The sequence below is a fragment of the Dipodomys merriami genome, unplaced genomic scaffold (genome assembly GCF_024711535.1).
Source record: "Dipodomys merriami isolate MVZ:Mamm:240054 unplaced genomic scaffold, mDipMer1.0.p SCAF_401, whole genome shotgun sequence".
NCBI classification, from domain to species: Eukaryota; Metazoa; Chordata; class Mammalia; order Rodentia; family Heteromyidae; genus Dipodomys; species Dipodomys merriami.
In genome coordinates, this window is record NW_027205616.1 from 947,912 (window position 1) to 968,699 (window position 20,788).

The 20,788-nt window shown below is 45.2% G+C and overlaps 1 protein-coding gene across 1 annotated transcript; it reads left to right on the top strand.

Annotated features, from left to right (window-relative positions):
* The first annotated feature begins 12,765 nt into the window (after positions 1-12,765).
* Positions 12,766-18,117, top strand: LOC138806633 (zinc finger protein 844-like). Its single transcript, XM_069992072.1, has 2 exons — positions 12,766-13,242; positions 14,081-18,117. The coding sequence occupies exons 1-2, from the start codon at positions 12,766-12,768 to the stop codon at positions 14,225-14,227; spliced, it is 624 nt and encodes a 207-aa protein (XP_069848173.1). The 3' UTR covers positions 14,228-18,117.
* The last annotated feature ends 2,671 nt before the right edge of the window (positions 18,118-20,788 follow it).

Consider the following 20,788-nt stretch of genomic DNA (forward strand, 5'->3'; position numbering starts at 1 on the left):
TGAACCCAGGGCCTCATGCATGCAAGGCAAGCGCTCTACCACTGAGCCACCTTCCCAGCCCATGCAGTGGATGTTAGGAAGACTAGTTACTTTGATACAAATGTTTTGAGGTTTGGGAAAAACATAAGATTTTGTATTCTCTTGACAGCCTTACTCAAACGTCTAAAAAAAAACCCCAGACTCCCTGTACCTACATTCATCATAAATGATATTCTCCTGTTCATTTGGCCCAGATGGGAGAAAGACATCTAAGGAACTGTGAGAGGCCTCCCTTCCTAAAACATGCCAAAGACACTGTAATTTTTGCTAATTATGGCTTAATTTGGTCTTTGAGATTCAAGGTGGTGGTGACTGGAAGGGTCCCAGGTTAAAATATTTTTACCTTGAGCCGGGCATCATGGCTCACACCTATAATCCTAGCTTCTCAGGAGGCTGAGATCTGAGGCTTGTGATTCAAAGCCAGCTTGGGCATGATAGTTTGTAAGATTCTTATCTCCAATAAACCACCAGAAAACTGGAAGTGGTGTTGTTGCTCAAGTGGTAGAGCACTTGCCTTGAGGTGAAGAGCTCAGGGATAGCACCTAGAGTTCAAGCCCCATAACCAACAAAAAATTTAAAAAAATTATTTTTAACCTTTGCTCCAGAAAGAGGCCCAGATGTGTGTTTCAGGGCCAGGCCAGGCAGAGCATGGATGAAGGACATGGACCTGGCTTGGGATAACAGGTATAGTGGGAACCGTGTCCCACACTGAGCCAGTTATTTTCCATCTTCACCAAAAGTTGTTCTCCCAGGAGGGAAGGTTAGGATCTTTCTTCACCAGATGAATGGTATCACCATTTATGTCCTCCCACTTGTGAATAATTCTCCTTGTCTTTTTTTTTTTTGGTTGGTCATGGGGCCTGAACTCTGGGGCCTGGACGCTGTCCCTCAGCTCTTCAGCTCAAGGCAAGTGTTCTACCACTTGAGCCACCGCGCCACTTCTGGCTTTTTCTGCTTATGTGGTGCTGAGGAATTGAACCCAGGGCCTCATGCATGCAAGGCAAGCACTCTACCACTGAGCCACCTTCCCAGCCCGTCTCCATGCCTTTTATTTCATTCCTATCTTCATTCACTTAACTAAAATATTTCCGTTGGCACTTTACTACATTCTAACTATTATGCTAGATATAGGAAGGGAAAAAAACAACAATCAAGTACAATGAAGTTTCATGTCTCATAAAGCTTATATTCTAGTTCGGGGGAGAGAAATCTTCAGCCAGCCAAACATAACCCGCTAAGATACATATGATATATTGTTACCATGTTGAAGAAGTTAGCTTCCCATTGTAGTACTTACTATAAAGCCGTAGGATTTAAGAGTGATGTTGGGGAAATAATGTACACATCTGTAAATGGAATGTAATATGGAGTCCACAAGTAGAATCATGCAAACAGTCAAAGTGCCAAAACAAAAGAGGACCAAAGATAGCCTATTTAATTTTTATAATTGGATGAGTACCTGGAAATGAACAAAGACATAACGGTGTATTTCAGACAATCAATTCAGTGTTAAATAAGCGAGTTTCTCATTTTTGTAATGAGATCAACACACTTTACCTTTTACGTGCCAGTCCTAGGCTTGAACTCCGGGCCTGCAGAGGCCGGGAGTTGAGGCCGGGCTGGAGACTGTGCTGCCCGGCTGCTTTCTCCCCCAATCCTCAGACTCAGCGCACTGAGAAGTTAGGGTCACAGACGTGAGTCCCTGGTGCCCAGACATTTTACTTGGCTTCTAGTAACGGGGGCTGCAGCCGCAGGCGGCAGAACAGAATTCATCTGCAGCGTTCTGTGTGCTTCCAGGGAAGCCATCGCGCGCAGAGGGGCCCCACGTTTCCACTCGCTCGAATCCCGAGAGCACCACGAGCAGCGGGCGCGCGGGGCTCCCACGGCCGCGCGCGGGGCTCCGTCCCGGTCCCCGGAACGCGGCGTCCCCGTGGACCACGCCGTCTCCCCGCGGCCGTCGGTGCTCCAAGGCCGCAGCGGGCGTTCCTCGCTCCCGCTCCCGCTCCCGCTGGGGTTCCGCCGTCAGGCCTGGGGTGCCGAGGAAGGGTTCCCCTCAAGCCTGCGTTTTACCCGCTCGTTCGTAAACCACAGCGCTCTACCACTCGGGCCACCGCTCCCTGCCTTGTGCCGGTGTGCGTCTCACGGACTGTCCCGCCCGGCTGGCGGGGAACCGCGACGCTCAGACCTCAGCCTCCAGCGCCGCCGGGATTGCGAGAGGGCGACCAGCGCTGGCGGGGATCAGGCTCCTCGTTCTCGGTCTTGAAAGGGTACGGCGGGCGGCCGTCCAATCGGGGACCGCGCGTCGGAGAGGCGGTGCGTCTGGGGAGGGCCGTCCAATCCGGGCCCGCGCGTCGGAGGCGCGGTGCGTCGGGAGGGACGGCCGTCCAATCAGGTCCCGCGCGTCGGAGGCGCGTTGCGTCAGGGGTAGGGCCGTCCAATCGGGGCCCGCGCATCGGAGGGGTGGCGCGTCGGGAGGGCCGTCCGACCAATCGGGGTCCGTGCGTCGGGAAGGACGGCGCGCTGCGCCTCGCCCTGGCTGCTGCTTACGTCCCGCGGTGCCGCGGGCCTTACTCGGCCTCCCGTGGAACTCCTGCCCGCTGTCTGCGCCGCCGGGGCCAAGACCCGGGCGGCCCTGCAGTCCGGGAAATGGTGAGTGGGACCCTGCGTTGAGCCTGGCGGAACCGGCGGAGCCGGCCCGGGCCTCCCCGTCTCAGTACGCACAGCCTCAGGCTCCCCTCCCCCCAGGCCCGCGGGCCTCCCGCACGCGCCGACGGGGCGGGGCTGCCTTTTCCCCGCCGGCCCGGGGCGGCTCCGCGCCCCGCCTCCGCGTTCCCCACATTCTTGTTAGGGAGCGCCAGAAGCTCGCTCCTGTCATCCTAGCTGCCCGGGAGGCTGAGATCTGAGGATCGCGGTTCAAAGCCAGCCCGGGCAGGAAAGGACTCTTACCTCCAATGAACCATCAGAAAACGGGAAGTGGCGCTGTGGCTCATGGGACAGCACCCAGGCCCAGAGTTCAAGCCCCAGGACCTACCATAGGAAAAATAAATAAATAAATAAATAAATATCTAATTCTAAGGTCAGCTTTCCATTTTCGTTGGAAATTGTGTCTTGGTTCTATTTAGATTTATGTATGTAAGAATTTCTCGATATTCTTGGCTTTTGGTTTTTCATTTCATATGCATATGAGGGGCCTTTGTATATCAGTTTTATGCTACCAGTCTATTTTAATTTAAGAAAAAGGGGAGGGCTGTGTGTAATTAAGTGGCAGACCACATGCTACTCATGTAAGAACCTAGTTGCAAATTTCAACACACAAAAGAAAAAAAACCGTGATGAATGTAATGTATCCTATCACATGAATGTAATATAGTCCATCAACAAGCTAAGTAACAAAATTATCAAAGAATTACAGAAAAATTAGATGGCAAGAGAGGAGTGTGGAGCTATTTAACATGAAAAATGCCCCGGGAAATGCTGATGGCAGTTTATTTTAAAAAATATACACATTCACATATGCACGCTTACACGCACACGCACACACACACTTTATGTTATTGATCCATCCATTGGTGATAGGGCATCTGGGCTGTTTCCCTTCCCTGGTTATCTGCCTGTCATCCTTGGTAGTCCTGTATTCACTGGAGGCTACTGTTGCTGGTGTCCTGTTGGTTGCCCTTAGCACACCTACCATAGTATCCACTCAACATTCCGCCTCTGCTCTTAGCACCTCTGAGAGTCCCTTGTCTTTGGGAACCCTGCCTTCTAGATGGCAATATTTACCACCTTAACTGCTTGGACTTGGGGCCAAAGGGGCACTGAGCTCTACTCTGAGCCCCTCCTTGTAAACTTTGTGATCTTTTTTTTTTTTGGTCTGGGGCTTGAACTCTGGGCCTGGGCACTGTCCCTCAGCTCAAGGCTAGCGCTCTACCACTTGAGCCACAGCACCACTTCTTGCTTTTTCTACTTATGTGGTGCTGAGGAATTGAACCCAGGGCCTCATGCATGTGAGGCAAGCACTCTATCATTGACCTACCTTCCCAGCCCAGCTGCGTGATCTTGAACAAACTCTTCCTTTTTTTTTGGTTGGTCATGTGGCTTGAAATCTGTGCCTGGGCTCTGTCCCTGAGTTCTACAGATCAAGGCTAGGCTCTACCTCTTTTTTTTTTTTTTTTTTTTTTTTTTGTCGGTTGTGGGGTTTGAACTCGGCCTGGATACTGTCCCTCAGCTCTTCACCTCTAGGCTGGCACTCTACCACTTGAGCCACAGCACTACTTCTGACTTTTTCTTCTGGGTAGTTGATTGGAGATAAGAATCTCAGACTTTTCTGCCCATGATGGCTTTGAACTGTGATTCTCGGATCTCAGCCTACAGGTAACTAGGATTATAGTAAGCATGAGTCACCAATGCTAGGCTCCATTTTTTGAAGTTTGGATGTAATTAGCACACCCAAAACAAATAAAACATCTGTCCTAATTTGTTGGGTCGAATTAAAAAATATATTTTGAAATGTAATTGCAACATTTATTTTTTATTTTTTTGTCGGTCATGGGGCTTGAACTCGGCCTGGGTGCTGTCCCTCAGCTCTTCAGCTCAAGGAAAGCACTCTACTACTTGAGCCACAGTGCCACTTCTGGTTTTCTGAGTTTATTGGAGACAAGAGTCTCATGGACTTTTCCTGCCCAGGAGGCTGGCTTTGAACTGTGATCCTCAGATCTCAGCCTACTGAGAAGCTTTGATTACGGGTGTGAGCCACCAGTGCCCTGTTCTTATTGCAGTTTTTTATTTTCATTTTTTGTCCTTTGTGGGGCTTGACCTCTGGGCCTGGGCGCTGTCTCTCAGCCCTTCAGCTTAAGGCTATTGCTCTATCACTTTAGCCATGGTGCCACTTCTGTTTTTCTGGTGGTTTATTGGAGATAAGACTCTCACTGACTTTCCTGCTTAGTCTGGGTTTGAACTGTGATCCTCAGATCTCAGCCTCCTGAGCTGGGATTATAGGCATGAGCCACTGGCGCCCGGCTTGTTAATTTTTTATTTTTTTATATTTTTTAAATTTTATTTTATTGTTAAGATGCTGTAAAGAGGGGTTACAGTTACATGAGTAAGGCAATGAGTACATTTCTTATTGAGCATTGTTACCCCTTCCCTTGTTCTCCCACTATCCCTTCATTTTCTTTCTTTCTTTCTTTCTTTCTTTCTTTCTTTCTTTCTTTCTTTCTTTCTTTCTTTCTTTCTTTCTTTTCTTTTTTTTTTTTTTTTTGTGTTGGTTGTGGGGCCTGAACTCTGGGCCTGGGTGCTGTCCCTCAGCTCTTCAGCTCAAGCCAAGCACTCTACCACTTGAGCCACAGCACCACTTCCTGCTTTTCCTACTTATGTGGTGCTGAGGAATCAAACCCAGGCCTCATGCACATAAGGCAAGCACTCTACCACTGAGCCACCTTCCCAGCCTGTCAGTTCTTCTTAATGGAAGAATTTAGTGAGACCATATAGGCCTTTTCCATCATTTGTAACGCACAGTTGTTGTGTGTTGTGTGCCAGTACTGGTCTAGAACTAAGGACCTTGGTGCTGTACTTTCTTCATTTAAGGGTGAAACTAATTTTTGAGTCACAGCTTCAGGCTATTTTGTTTTTGTCTGTTTTGGGACTTGAACTCAGGACCTGGGTGTTGTCCCCTTTGAGTCATAGCTCCACTTCTGGTTTTCTGGTGGTTAATTGGAGATAAAAGTCTTACAGACTTTCCTGCCCTGATGGCTTCAAACCACAAACGTTCTCTCTCAATTTCAGGGTTACATGAATCAGCCTCCAGCACATGGCTCATCTATTAATCATTGATTAGATTTGTTTACATATGTACAGGCTTGTTTATTCATACATATGTATATGAAAAATTTAACATTATTTTATATGTGCTTGTCTTGGGATGGAAAATACAGACTAGTAAAAATTTAAAAAAATTATCACTTTTTTTTGGTCAGTTGTGGGGCTTGAACTCTGGGCCTAGACACTCTCCCTTAGCTCTTCAGCTCAAAGTGAGTGTGGAACCACTTGAGCCACAGCACCACTTCTGGTTTTTTTGGTCCGGTCATGGGGCCTGAACTCTGGGCCTGGGTGCTGTCCCTCAGCTCTTCAGCTCAAGGCTAGGGCCCAGCCACTTGAGCCACAGCGCCACTTCCGGGTTTTTACTTTTTGCTTATGTGGTGCTGAGGAATCAAACCCAGGGCCTCATGCATGCAGAGCAAGCGCTCTACCACTGAGCCACCTTCCCAGCCCATGTGTACATTTCTTAAATGGAAAAATTTCCAGAGAAAGATATTCTCATATCATTTTGTACAATCTCAATATAAATTTTAAGACAAGATTTTTGTTTCTTGTAAAATAGAATGTTTGAATGTTTTTTAATTAGTGCATTTTGCCTCCTACATGGCATTAATGTCTTTTGTGTAAAATGACATGCCAGATAAAAATGAAAGCTATCTCATGTATGGAAAAAACAAAACAAAACACGAATTTTAAGAACTGGAGGAAAGGCTGGAATGTCGCTTAGTAGTAGAGTGCTTGCCTTGCATGCCTGAAGATCTGGGTTTGATTCCTTAGTACCACATACACAGAAAAAAAATAAGCTGGAAGTGGTGCTGTGGGTCAAGTGGTAGAGTACTAGCCTTGAGCAAAAGCAGATCAGTGATAGTGCTCAGGCCCTGAGTTCAAGCCCCAGGATTGTCAAGGAAAAAAAAAAAAAAAAGCTGGGTGCCAATGGCTCATGCATGTAATCCTAGCTACTCAGGAGGCTGAGATCTGAGGATCACGGTCCAAAGCCAGCCCCAGCAGGAAAGTCTGTGAGCTGAGGGACAGGGCTCAGGGATGGTAAGGGGAAACAAAGGAGGATGCAATAATGCTCGATAAGAAATGCACTCATTGCCTTGCCCATGTAATTTTAACCCCTCTTTACGGTAATTTCACAATTAAAAAAAAAAAATTTAAACTCCACCATTAAAAAAAAAAAAGTTGGTTGTAGATAAAACAGAAGTGAGAGTTGATGGAGGATGAGCCTTGCCTGGGCTGCAGGCCCCGGGTCATCTCACAGGTGACCCCCAGTGAACTCATCAGGACAGCGCCTGAAACTGGCTTTCCACCAGTATCCCAGCGTCAAGCTGTCACTCTCCCAGTGGACAAGAGTCACAGTTTCACAGAGAAATCGAGATGTGCAAGATCCAGAAGCACTAACCTGCCCAAAGTTCTACTGTATTCTTCAAATATGATTCCAGGCTAGGAGAGAAAATGCCAGGGATGTCAATATGGAGTCTGAATAAGTTGGGTTTAATCTAATAAGTGCCTCAGCATTCTCAACTTCTGCGATGGTTGAAAATTCCCATTTTGGCATAATGAGAGCATGATCTTTTTTAAAAAAATTATTATAAAGGGGATAAACGGGAGTTATATTTACATAAGGAAGGTACATTTCTTTTTAAACACTGTTACCCTCTCCCTCATTTTTTTTCTGCTTCCCATTCTACCCTCCCTCCTGTTATAAGGTTCATTTCCAACACAGTGTCTAATGAGTATCATTGTTGTATTAGCTCATCTTTTGTCCTGCTGTTTCTGTGGTTCCCTTACCCTCCACTAATCAGCTAAGCTTATATACAAGGTAAAGGGTATACAGAAAATTAAAATAGAAAAAAAAGAAATAACTGCATATAGGACATAATAAGAACCTCTTGTTTCCAAAAAAAAATTTTTTTTTGTTGCAGGTCCTGGAACTTGAGACCAGCATCTCATATTGTCCATAGTGTTCAAGGCTGACACTCTTTTTGTTGGTCATGGTGCTTTGAACTTGGGGTCTACGTGCTGTCCTTCAGCTCTTTAGCTAAAGGCAAGCGCTCTACCACTTGAGCCACAGCTCCACTTCCAGTTTTCTGGTGGTTAATTGGAGATAAGAGTCTCACAGACTTTGCTGCCCGGGCTGGCTTTGAACCACGATCCTCAGATCTCAGTCTCCTGAGTAGCTAGGATTACAAGTATGAGCCATCAGTACCTGGCAAGGCTGATACTCTTAATGTGAGCGACAGTTCTACCTCCATCTTTTTGCTGCTTAATTGGAGATAAGGCTCTTGAAATTACTGCCTGGGCTGGCTTTGAACTGTGATCATCCTCAGTATTTTGGGTTATAGGCATGAGCCACTAGTGCCTGGCAGAATTTTTCCTTTTTTTTAATTTAAGTAAATTTGTAATTGTTATTATAAAGGTAACGTACAGAGTGGTTACAGTTACATAGTCAGGTAATAAGTACAATTTTTTTTTTTGTCAATCATGGGGCTTGAACTCAGGACCTGGGTGCTGTCCCTGAACTCTTCAGCTCAAGGGTAGTACTCTATCACTTTGAGTCACAAGACCACTTCCTGTTTTCTGGTGGTTTATTAGAGATAAGAGTCTCTCAGACTTTCTGCCCAGGCTGGCTTTGAACCATGATCCTCCGATCTCTGCCTCTTGAGTTGTTAGGATTACAGGTGTGAGCCATTGGCACCCAGCAGTACATCTTTTTGTACAATGTCACTTCTTCCCTAGTTTTCTCAGTTTTTCCTTTTTGTCCTCTCCCACAAGGTATTTAGTTCATTTTCAACATAGTATCTAATTAGTACCACTGCTACATTTAAATTTGTTTTTAAATAAATAATTAATAAAAATAATTGGACAAAGTAGCTTCATGTTATATTGACAATGTACATATAATGTTCTTTGATCATATTCACTCCATCTAATTTTTCCTGTTTCCCTTCTATCCTCCGCTTTTTAGCTGTTTTTGCTGGGATTTATTATGCTATTTTTCATATGTATATAATGTACCTCCATTCACCTCTCCATTCCCCCTCCTTGCTGGTTTCCCCCTCCAAACAGGGCCACTTTTGTGGTTGTGTCATGTTACTTAGTGGTAACCACCATGCCACTGAGCAATATCCTAGCCCCAAGGTCAAACTTTTGGAGCTTAAGTTTATAAGGACAGTGTCATGACTGTTGTAATGATTTTTCTTATGCACCTCAGGTGGCAGGACTTGGTTATAACAAGTTCTAGTGATTCTCGCCATAAAGAATTTATGGTTAGTTCAGCACCACATGTTACTTATTTGTCCCATTAATGAGAGGAACATATACTTTATATCCATAGTGAGGTAGTATCTGTGTATTAAAAGACAAGATTCATGAAAATTTTTAGGCAGTTTATATGTGTGTATCACATATATCTGCTGCATTTCTTTTCCTCAAAAGCTCAGTTCTAGTACTATAAGTATGTGGGAGTAACAGCTAATCAGTAAATATTTGGAGACCACAGAATCTTGAGAACAGTTTATGAATTATTGTACATTTATAGTACTGTAAGTTTACCTGTTCTGTATATGTATATGGGATGTTTTAGGAGTCTTTCAGCTTCAAGGATGTGTCTGTGAAATTTACCAAGGAGGAGTGGGCTTTGCTGAATCCTTCTCAGAAGACTTTCTACAGAGATGTAATGCTGGAAACTTTCAGCAACTTCAACTGTATAGGTAAGAATACCATCCTTTGGACGGGAATTGATGGCTCACTCCTGTAATCCTAGCTAATCAAGAAGCTGAGATGTGAGGATTGTGGTAAATAGCCAGCCTTTCAGGAAAGTTTGTGAGGCTTTATCTCCAGTAAACCACCACAAAAGCCAGAGATGGATGTGTGCCTTAAGTGGCCAAGCACCAGCCTGGAATGACAAAGCCCAGCAAGAGTGTTAGGGGCATGTGCACACACATACACAATATCTTCTCTTTTCTAAATAGACAACAGATTTGGAATGTAGATAGGGAAAAAGTTGAATATTTCAGGCATGGTTACCATGTATATAACCTAGAAATTAGTATTACTTTTCTATAATTTATAATTGGTAATATTTTTTGGTCATATTTAGGACGCAAATGGACAGACCTGAACATGAATGATCAGCACAAAAATTCTCAGAGAAATATCAGGTAATTTACGTGCATAATAGAAGCAATGCTGGGGCTGGGAATGTGGTTGAGTGGAAAAGTGCTTGTCTAGCATCCATGAATCCCTGGGTTTGATTCCTCAGTTCCACATAAACAGGAAAAGCCAGAAATAGTGCTGTGGCTCAAGTGGTAGAGCACTAGCCTTGAGCAAAAGAAGCTGGGGGGACAGCGCCCAGACCCAGAATTGAGGCCCCATGACTGGCAAAAAAATAAAATAAAAATAAAAAGAAGCAAAAGGCTGGGTGCTAGTGGCTTATACCTGTAATCCTAGCTGCTCAGGAGGCTGTGATATTAGGATCATGGTTTGAAACCAGCCCAGGCAGGAAGGTCTTTGAGACTCTTATCTGCAGTTAATCACCCAACTAAGCCAGAATTAGGGATGTGGCTCAAGAAGTAGTACACTAGCCTTGAGTAGATAGAGCTCAGGAACGGTGTCCAGGTCCTGTGTTAAAGCCCCAGGACTGGCACTCCCCATGAAAAAAAAGAAGAAAACAAATGAGCACAACTTCTAACTATTAGAAAAAAATTATCAAAAAATATATTTCGATGTAACAAGGATGTTAAATGTTTGGCACAACATTTCACTTGCAAACAGTAGTAAAAAAAGGACACATGAATGTTGCTCTTGTGATAGTTCTGTGGAAGCCATGTTGCCAAGTAAATGAAACATCTGCTTCAACTAATCCTACCTAGACAACAGAAAATACACATTTCACCTCATTTGTGGAGCAGTGTTATGTTTAAGACCTATGAATAAATATTCATTAGTAAAGCACTTACTACTGATGTCTTGTCATTTTATAGAAGCTATTTGGCAGATAGAGTTTGGTTTGTGTGGCGATACTTTCACTTGGTTCCAAATCTTAATATAGGGAAGAAAAGTTCAGTGGGACTAAAAGCATGTGAAAATACTGTAAAGATTTTCATGGGGCTGAGAATGTGGCTTAGTGGTAAAGTGCTTGCCTACTTGAAGCCCTGGGTTTGATTCCTCAGTGCTACATAAACCAGAAGTAGCACTGAGGTTCAGGTGATAAGAGTGCTAGCCTTGAGCAAAAGAAGCTCAGGGACAATGCCCAATTTTTCATGTGTCATTCTTCCTTTAATAGGCATGTAATATCTCACTCTGGATACAAATATGAAAATAAAGAATGCAGAGAGAAGCTATATAAATATAAAAAATGTGGGAAAACATTTATCTCTCACAAAAGTGTTCAACAACACATGGCATCTCACAATATAAATGGACCTTATGAATGTAAGGTATGTTTGAAAATCTTTGATACTTCTAGTTCATTTCAAGTACATCAACAAACTCACCAAACAAAATCACTGTATAAATGCCAGCAAAATAAGTCCTTTGTTTGTTACAGTTCAGGTCAACTACATGAGAATAATCAGAGTATAAAAAAATCTTATGAATGCAAACAATGTGGAAAAACTTTCAAACAACTTGGGTACCTAAGGATACATGAAAAGACACATGCTGAAGAAAATCCCTATCAGTGTAAACAATGTGGTAAATTTCTCAGTTGTCCTAGTGCTCTTAAAGTTCATGAAGAAACTCACAGTGTAGGAAAACCCTATGCATGTAAACAGTGTGGAAAAGCCTTCAGACAGGCCAGTTACTTTCGAGAACATGAGAGAACACACAGTGCCAAGAATCCTTATGAATGTAAACAATGTGGCAAAAGCCTGAGTTCGTCTAGTTATCTTCGAGTGCATGAAAGAATTCATACTGAAGAAAAACTCTATGCATGCAAACAATGTGGAAAAACCTTCAAACATCTTAGTTCTGTTCGAATGCATGAAAAAACACACAGTGAAGAAAACCCCTATGAATGTAAGCAATGTGGTAAAAGTCTCAGTTCTCCTAGTGCTCTTAAAGTTCATGAAGAAACTCACACTGAAGGAAAACCCTATGCATGTAAACAGTGTGGAAAAGCCTTCAGACGTGCCAGGTACTTTCGAGAACATGAGAGAACACATAGTGCTAAGAATCCTTATGAATGTAAACAATGTGGCAAAAGTCTGAGTTCTTCTAGTTATCTTCGAGTGCATGAAAGAATTCATACTGGAGAAAAACTCTATGCGTGCAAACAATGTGGAAAAACCTTCAAACAACTTAAATACATTCGAATACATGAGAAAACACATACGGAAGAAAACCCCTATGAATGTAAGCAATGTGGTAAAAGTCTCAGTTCTCCTAATGCTCTTAAAGTTCATGAAGAAACTCACAGTGTAGGAAAACCCTATGCATGTAAACAGTGTGGAAAAGCCTTCAGACGTGCCAGTTACTTTCGAGAACATGAGAGAACACATAGTGCTAGGAATCCCTTTGAATGTAAACATTGTGGCAAAAGCCTGAGTTGTTCTAGTTATCTTCGAGTGCATGAAAAAATTCATACTGAAGAAAAACTCTATGCATGCAAACAATGTGGAAAAGTCTTCAAACAACGTAGTTCCATTCGAATGCATGAAAAAACACATAGTGAAGAAAACCCCTATGAATGTAAGCAATGTGGTAAAAGTCTCAGTTCTCTTAATGGTCTTAAAGTTCATGAAGAAACTCACAGTGTAGGAAAACCCTATGCATGTAAACAGTGTGGAAAAGCCTTCAGACATGCCAGGTACTTTCGAGAACATGAGAGAACACATAGTGCTAAGAATCCCTTTGAATGTAAACATTGTGGCAAAAGTCTGAGTTGTTCTAGTTATCTTCGAGTGCATGAAAGAATTCATACTGGAGAAAACCTCTATGCATGCAAACAATGTGGAAAAGCTTTCTTGTGTCACAGCAGCCTCCAAATACATGAAGGAGTTCATAGTGGAATACAAGCCTATGAATGTAAATATTGTGGAAAAAGCTTCAGAAGTCTTCGTTATTTTCGAATACATGAAGGGATACATAGTGGAGAAAAATGCTATGAATGTAAGGAATGTGGTAAAAATTTCAGTTGTTCTGCTTCTCTTAAAGTGCATCGAACAATTCATACTGGAGAAAAGCCCCATGAATGCAAACAATGTGGTGAATCCTTCCAATATCTCCGCTGCCTTCGAGTACACGAACATGCTCATGCTAAAATATGTTCCTATCGATGTAAACGGTGTGGGAAGACCTACAAATACCTCAGCTGCCTTCGAGCTCATGAGAGAACTCATACTGAACGAAACCCGTGCAAATGCAAATATTGTGGTAAAACCCTGAGTTGTTCTAGCTACCTTAGAATACATGAAAGAACTCATACTGGAGAAATGTATAAATGTAAATAGTGTGATAGAGTTCTTAGTACTTCTCTGTCTCTTTGAAAACATGAAAGAATCCATACTGGAGAGAAACCCTACAAATATAAACGGTCTTAGAGAAGCTTCAGATATTTCACCTCCCTTCAAGTCCATGAAAGCTCATAGTGGAGCCAAACCCCATGAATGTAAACAGTGTGAAAAATTCTTCAGAGATCACAGATGCCTTGAGTACATGAGAGAACACATGGTAAGGAAGTCCTTATGAATGCAAACAGTGTGGTAAGGCTTTGAGTTCTAAATTTCCATAAACAGGGGCTGGGGGTTTAGCCCAGCGGAAGGGCGCCCGCCTGGCGCGTCCAAGGCCCTGGGTTCGGTTCTCAGCCCTAGTTTAAAAAAAAAAAAAAAAAAAGACATATAAATTTCCATAAACAAATACTGGAGAAAAACCCTGTGAATGTGGATGTGGTAAGACGCTGAGGTGTTTTAGCTATCTTCAAACTCATGAAAGATCTCATACTGAAGGAAATGCCTGCAAATGTAAACATTGTGGTAAAACCTTGAGTTCTTGCTACATTCAGATATATGAAAGTACTCATACTGGAATAAATCCTTATAAATGTAAACAATGTGGCAAAGTCTGAGTAGTCCTCTGTCATTCTGTCATCTCTGTCATTCATACTGGAGAAAAACCCTACAAATGTAAACAATATGGAAAAGCTTTTAGATGTTTCAGTTATAGTCAAGTTTGTAAAAAGAACACATACAGGAGAAAAACTATGAATGTGTAAACAGAAAAGCCTTCAGATATCTCAGTTACTTTCATGCCCACGAAAGAAAACATAATGGAGAAGCACCCTATGAATGTAAACAATGTGGAAAGGCCTTTAGGTTCCTCAGCTACTTTGAAGTATCTGAAAGTGATACTGAATTCCCACAATGTGTGAATCCTACAGAGAATGGTTACCTCTGAGTGAATGAACACATAGTAAAGAAAAGACTAAGCCAGGTGGCATTGACTCACACCTGTAATCCTAGCGATGAAGGAGGTTAAGCTCTCAGAGTTGTGGCTTAAAGCTAATCCAAGTAGAATAGTTCACAGAGGTACCTAGAACAAATTGCGTTAAGTAAGGAAAGCCAAACTCAGACAAGGAGCACGTGTTTTTTCTCATGTTGAAGCTGGATCTAAAAGATGTCAGTAAATGCTAAATTCTGTGTGACTCCAGTCATACAGTGAGACCAAAGGATAATACTTTTAGAAGAGGAACACAAAGTCGCAATGCCTGTTTGCCTCTGATCATAACAGTGAACTCCAGGAAATGGAAATTTTTTTTCCTTGTGCCTTTTTTGTTTTCTTTTTGTATTGTTTATCTGACCTTAGGAGGCGGTAAGGGTGTGCACAGAAATGGAGGCACTACGGGTGAACAAAATGTAGCAGTGGTACTCATTAGACACCTGTGAGCATCATACCACTTGACAGTGGGGATGGAAGAGGAAACGGAGAGCAAGGGAAAGGGTGACATTGTCCAAAAAGGAATGTGCTCTATCTGACTTATGTGACTGTAACCTCTCTGTACATCAACACTATAATAATGAAAATTTAAAAAAATTAAGTAGTAGGTACTTTGACAGTGGACATTGCAACTGAAATTGCTGTGGGTTATCTGGCTCCATAATCCATGGATGTACATAGTCTGTCCTAGTTGCTCAGGAGCCTTTCTTGTGGTTATTTACAAGTGCTGACATGAATGGTTAATTGGCTATGTCTCAGGAGGCTGAGCTCAGAGGATGGTGTTTTGAATCTAGTCTGTGCAGAAACTGAGACAGTCTCCTAAATAACTAGTAGTAAGCAGTGTTGGGGTGTCTCAAGTGGCATAGTGCCATCCAAGCATGGGTGCTGCTTCAAAACATAGCACCTCCAACAAAGATCCCTGATTTATACTTCTTATGTGTTACACGCAAAAAGGCACACACACAAAAAGACAGATGGAAATGAGATAGCGCATCAAGACCCTTGTCTGAATCGCTTACTAAGTTGTAACTAACACTTTTGCATGGCCAAAGCCAATTTTTCCTTCCCTTGGCCAAGTATCTTTTTTTTTTTTTTTAAGTTATGTGTTTCTCCCCTTCTCTAATGACTGATAGTTACTTTTTTCCCCTTGGTTGTTGTGCTTCAATTCGGAATTGATGCTATCTCTGAACTTTTGCATACCAGGGTGATGTACCACTTGAGCTACAGCTCACCATTTAGGCTTTTTTGTTTTTGTTTTTTGTCAGTTGTAGGGCTTAAACCCTGGGCCTGAGCACTGTCCCTCAGCTCTTCAGCTCAAGGCTAGTGCTCTACCATTTGAGCCACAGCGCCACTTTTGGTTTTCTGGTGGTTTATTGGAGATAAGAGTCTCATGGATTTTCCTACCCAGGCTGAGTTTGAACCTTGATCCTTGATCTCAGCCTCCCGAGTAACTAGGATGACAGCCACTGGTGCCTGGTTGGCTTTTTTTTTGTGGGTGAATTTGATATAGTACTACAGGGTAGCTAGGGTCACAGGTGTCAGCCATCAGTGCCTAGCTGCTATGTCATTTTTAGTATTTGCATTTAGTATTTTAGTATTAGCTGAGGATGGACCTCATGGCCTTGCACTTGCTAGGACTTTGACTAAGCTGAATCCCCTACCTCTAGTCTTAGTTTTAATAATACTTCACTGTGCTTTTTATATTTCTGTAGGATATCCATGGCAGTAAGTCTGTTTGTCTTGCTGTATAAACATTAGCAATGTTCCCTGGCAGACCTAAACGCCAAAGAATAAATGGGCCTCTGATGAGGATGTTTGCAGGTCATTTTGGACAAAGTAAGAAGGAAGCCTTGCTTTAAAAGTAACAGAACTGGGGGAGGGAAGGGATAGTAGCAGAAAAAGGAGGGAGTAACAATGCTTGACAAGAAATGTACTCATGAAGCTGTAAAGCCTGTTTACATCATCATCTAAACAATAATTTATATTAAGAAAAAAAGCACAGAACTGCAAGGAATCCAGGGAACAAAGGGGATGGGGATACACTGACGGGGGACACAAAAACACATGGCCATATGCCTGCAAAATACCAGTAATGGTCATGAATATTGAATCCATGCTTCTAGACCAGGTTTCCTGGAAAGTTGGTCCTTCTTGAGTCTCACCATTTCAGGACTGTAGTTATTTCTAGAGAAAAAGGACACTGATAAGTTTGGGGGAAGGGATGTAAATTTTGGCAGTATATAACAATGTAATTTTTTTTTGTTGGTCATGGGGCCTGAACTGTAGGCCTGGGCACTGTTCCTGAGCTCTTCAGCTCAAGGCTAGCACTCTACCACTTGAGCCATAGTGCCACTTCTGGCTTTTTCTGCGTATGTGGTCATGAGGAATTGAACCCAGGGCCTCATACGTTGGAGGCAAGCACTCTACCACTGAGCCACCTTCCTGGCCCTATTACAATGTAATTCTAAAATCCTTGTTGTAGATACAAAGAACACAAATGGGATATAATATTAGCAGAGAACCTCATATTTGAATTGCTTTATTCCAAAACAGGGTTCTCCTGGTATGAGCAAAACCAGAGATAATTACATTGCTGTGTTAGGTGGAGATTATATTGCAGTGACGGTTATTGATTTTTGAAGGTCAGAATCTGTATGTGATTGCACAGTACCTGTTATGAAATAGCACCCACCACTCAAAACATTGGGGTTTCTACTACATGCCAAGCATGGTACTGGTTCTGTAATGCCACAAGCATCGTAACAGTATTATAAAAGGTCTCTAGTGTTTTGCAAAGAGGTAAGTGTTGAAAGTTCTTTTGCTCAGTGACGTGAATGAGACTGAATAAAATTTATAACAGAGCTAACCTTAACTGAAACTTGTGAATGCTAGCACTTTCTGTTCAATAAGGAAATAAATATGGTTGGGAAGGTGGCTTAGTGGCAGAATGCTTGCCTAGCATGCATGAAGCCCTGGGTTCAGTTTCTCAACACCACATAAAAAGGAAAGGCCAGAAGTGGTGTGGTGACTTACGTGGTAGAGCTTTAGCCTTGAGCAAAAGAAGCTTGGGGACAGTGCCCAGGCTATGAGTTCAAGCCCCAGGACTGGCTAAAAATAAAAATAAAAACAATCTCATATCCTCATTGCAGTGATTTCTGTATATTATGTTAGAAATGGTTAGTTAAAACCCCCAGAAACAGACTGACATAAATTTCTGGAAATTAGATGATCTTGTCATTAACAACATGAAAAAAAAATTTTTTTTTTTTTCTCGGTCATGGGGCCTGAGCTCAGCCTGGGCGCTGTCCCTCGGCTCTTCAGCTCAAGGCTAGCACTCTATCACTTGAGCCATAGCGCCACTTCCAGCTTTTTCTGCTTATGTGGTGCTGAGGAATTGAACCCAGGGCCTCATGCATGCGAAGCGAGCACTCTACCACCGAGCCACCTTCCCAGCCCCAACAACATAAAAAAATTCTATTTCACTGTATGAACTATCTCCAGAATCACCTAGACTTCAAAAGTCATAGGAAAACTTTAATGTAATGGTTCTTTCTATGTTGGTATCAAACGTAGGAGATTAGTCTGCAGATCCTCTCTGCACCTCTCCAGGATAGTAGGCAATTAACCGGGCTATTGTGTGCCAGTGTGTGACATAAAAGATGAGAACTGAGCACTTTGTTACTGAAGTTTCACCTTGCATTTGATGGTATCGCTTAATTCATGAAGGTTCCCGTGTTGGAGTGATTCCTGTGTCTATTACGTGGACAGCAAATGGTGAAAGTCAGTGGAGAGCAGTGCTTTGCACAATAAAAATATTAAGTGGTTCCTCTCCATTTGTATGTCTGTCTTACTCCATGAAACTGATTCCAGAGTGGATTGAACAGGCTGACGGTTGCCTCCTTGGATTCATATGTGGAAGCGCAGACCCCTCGCACCTCCTGTGGTGACCACAGGAGAGGGCCAGTGGCAGGGTCCACTTTCTTGTGACTGGCCTGGTGAGGAGCGCAGCCTTGGGCAGGCTGCAGGAGAAGCCTCAGGCCAGCAGGCCTGACAGCTTGGATCTGAGACTCCCAACACCCAGAGCGAAGAGGAATTCAGTTCTGTTCCAGGCCGGTCCGTGGTAGTCTATCGAGGCAAAGACGGCGGCTGATCATCTCCTGGTGACATGGCCGGCCCCTCGGTACGTCGCTGTTCTGATTAGGCTTCTATGACTGTCCTTGATGGTTTTCTCCCGTTTGTAGCTTGTCTTTGTGGAGTGGTTGGGTGGGATGCGGTTTCATGGTTTCCCTTTGTGGCGTGTGTGCTGCTGTCGCGCCTAAGAATCGAACCCCGGCCGCGGCTCACGCAAAGCCCTGGATCCCTGTTCAGCACCGTGTGCTGCCGCTTTTGTCCCTTCGCCCAAAGTCACGGGCTGTGCTTCCGTGTGTCTGTGCTGGCTGCGGTCCGTCCCGCTTGCTGCTGTTTGTCCCGCTCCGTCTGTCCTGACCTCTCCGCCTTTGAGGGGAGGGCGGGAGGTGGGGTCGGAAGACGATGTAACGGGCAGCCCTGGTTTCTGCCTCGCTCCGCTCTCCGGTCTGCCCGGTGCCCTCCGTGACCTCTCCTCCCCATGCCTGACCGGCCTCCGTCCCTCGCCAGTCCCCGCGGCCCGCCGGCTCCGCGCCGCAGAGTCCCGAGGCTCGCGGTCTGGCCCGCGCGGGGCCGCGGCGTGGAGCTCAACCCGGGCCCGGCCGGCAGGGCGGCGGGCGGTGGAGCGGGCGGCTCCCGGGCGGGCCTCGGCGGGGAGGGAAGGCCGGACTCAAGGCCAGTGCAAGGCACCGAGGCAGCCGAAGCCGTCTGGTCCACAGGCTCGGCTTCCCTTGCGGTTCGCAGCCCTGTCTCTCCAGGTGGGAAGGGGCAGAGCCGGACCGCCGCTCGAAGGGCAGTGGCTGGAGCCAGGGCGAGGGACAGCCTCGGGGAAAGGCGGCTGGAGCGGGCGTGGCTGAGGCCGGAGGGTGGGGCTGTAGGAGGGGCCAGAGCACAAGAGGCGGGGCAAAGTCGAGGGATTGAGCAGGACAGGGGAGGGGTGCGCCCGCTGGTGGGAAGCAGCTCTGCACCCCTGGTCCTGAGGAGAGTAACGTGGCGCTCACATGCCTAGAGCTCCCTCTGGTGAAGCCATACTACACCCAGATCCTGAGGCAAGGCGGCATGGTGCTCATGGTCCTAGCATGCCATCTGGTGGGAAGCAGCCTTCACTACACACCACTGTTCCTGATTAGGACGGTGCGCAGACCTAGAGCACCCTCTGGTGGGAAGAAGCCCTCACTGCATCCTTGGTACTGAGGGCTGGTGTGCGCTCCTAGAGCGCCCTCTGGTGGATAGAAGCTTTCATGGCACCACGGCTCCTGAGGAGAGGAGCATGGCGTTCACATGTCTAGTGCGCCCTCTGGTGGGAAGCAGCCCTCAATACACACCTGATCCTGATGAGGGTGGTGCACATGCCTACAGCACCTGTGATGTGAAAAAGCCCTCACTCCCTCACAGCATCCTTGGTTCCGATGAGGTTGGTGTGCCGCTTAGAGCACCTTGTGTTGGGAAGAAGCCCTCACTGAACCCGGGGTCCTGAGGAGAGGAGGATGGTGTGCACGCCTAGAGCACCCTCTAGGGGGATGCAGCCCTCATTGCACCCTTGGTCCTGATGAGGACAGTGCTCACATGCCTAAAGCACCTTCCGGTGGAAAGACACGTTCATGGCACCCTGAGGAGAGGAGCATGGTGCTCACGTGCCTAGTGTGCCCTCTGGTGGGAAGAAACCCTCACTACACCCTTGGTCCTGATAGGATGGTGTGCATGCCTAGATCACCCTGTGGTGTGAAGAAGCCCTCACTGCATCCCTGGCTCTGATGAGGTTGGTGCGCCGGCTTAGAGCACCCTGTGGTGGGAAGAAGCCCTCACTGCATCACAGGTCCTGAGGAGAGGAGCATGGTGCTCATGTGCCTAGTGCGCCCTCTGGTGGGAAGAAACCCTCACTACACCCCTGGTCCTGATACGAGGATGGTGCGCATGCCTATAGTACCTTGTGGTGGGAAGAAGCCCTTACTGCATCCCTGGTTCTGATGAGGTTGGTGCTCTGGCTTATAGCACCCTGTGGCGTGAAGAAACTCACTGCATCCCTGGTTCTGATGAGGATGGTGTGCCTGCCTAGAGCGCCCTCTGGTGTGAAGAAGCCTTCATGGCACCCTAGATTCTGAGGAGAGGAGGGAGCATGGTGCTCACAAGCCTAGTGAGCACTCTGGTGGGAAGCAGCCCTTACTGCACCCCTGGTTCTGATGAGGTGGGTGTGCCGGTGCCGCGGACCGGCTCTGTCGGGACGACGGAGGACACCTAGTGGAGGAACTGAAATAAGTGGGGAGATGGCAAACAGACAACTCACACACAAGAGGAGTGGATGCTGAGTGCAATTTAATGCAGAGGATAACAAACTTTTATAGCAAAAAGTCTCCATAAGAAAGGGCAAAAG

What these genes read in the sequence shown, in the direction of transcription:
- LOC138806633 (XM_069992072.1), top strand. Translation starts at nt 12,766, where the DNA reads ATGAAAGAATTCATACTGGAGAAAACCTCTATGCATGCAAACAATGTG. An exon ending in CAAATATTGTGGTAAAACCC is followed by an intron (nt 13,243 to 14,080) that starts TGAGTTGTTCTA and finishes TAAACAGAAAAG; the next exon opens with CCTTCAGATATCTCAGTTAC.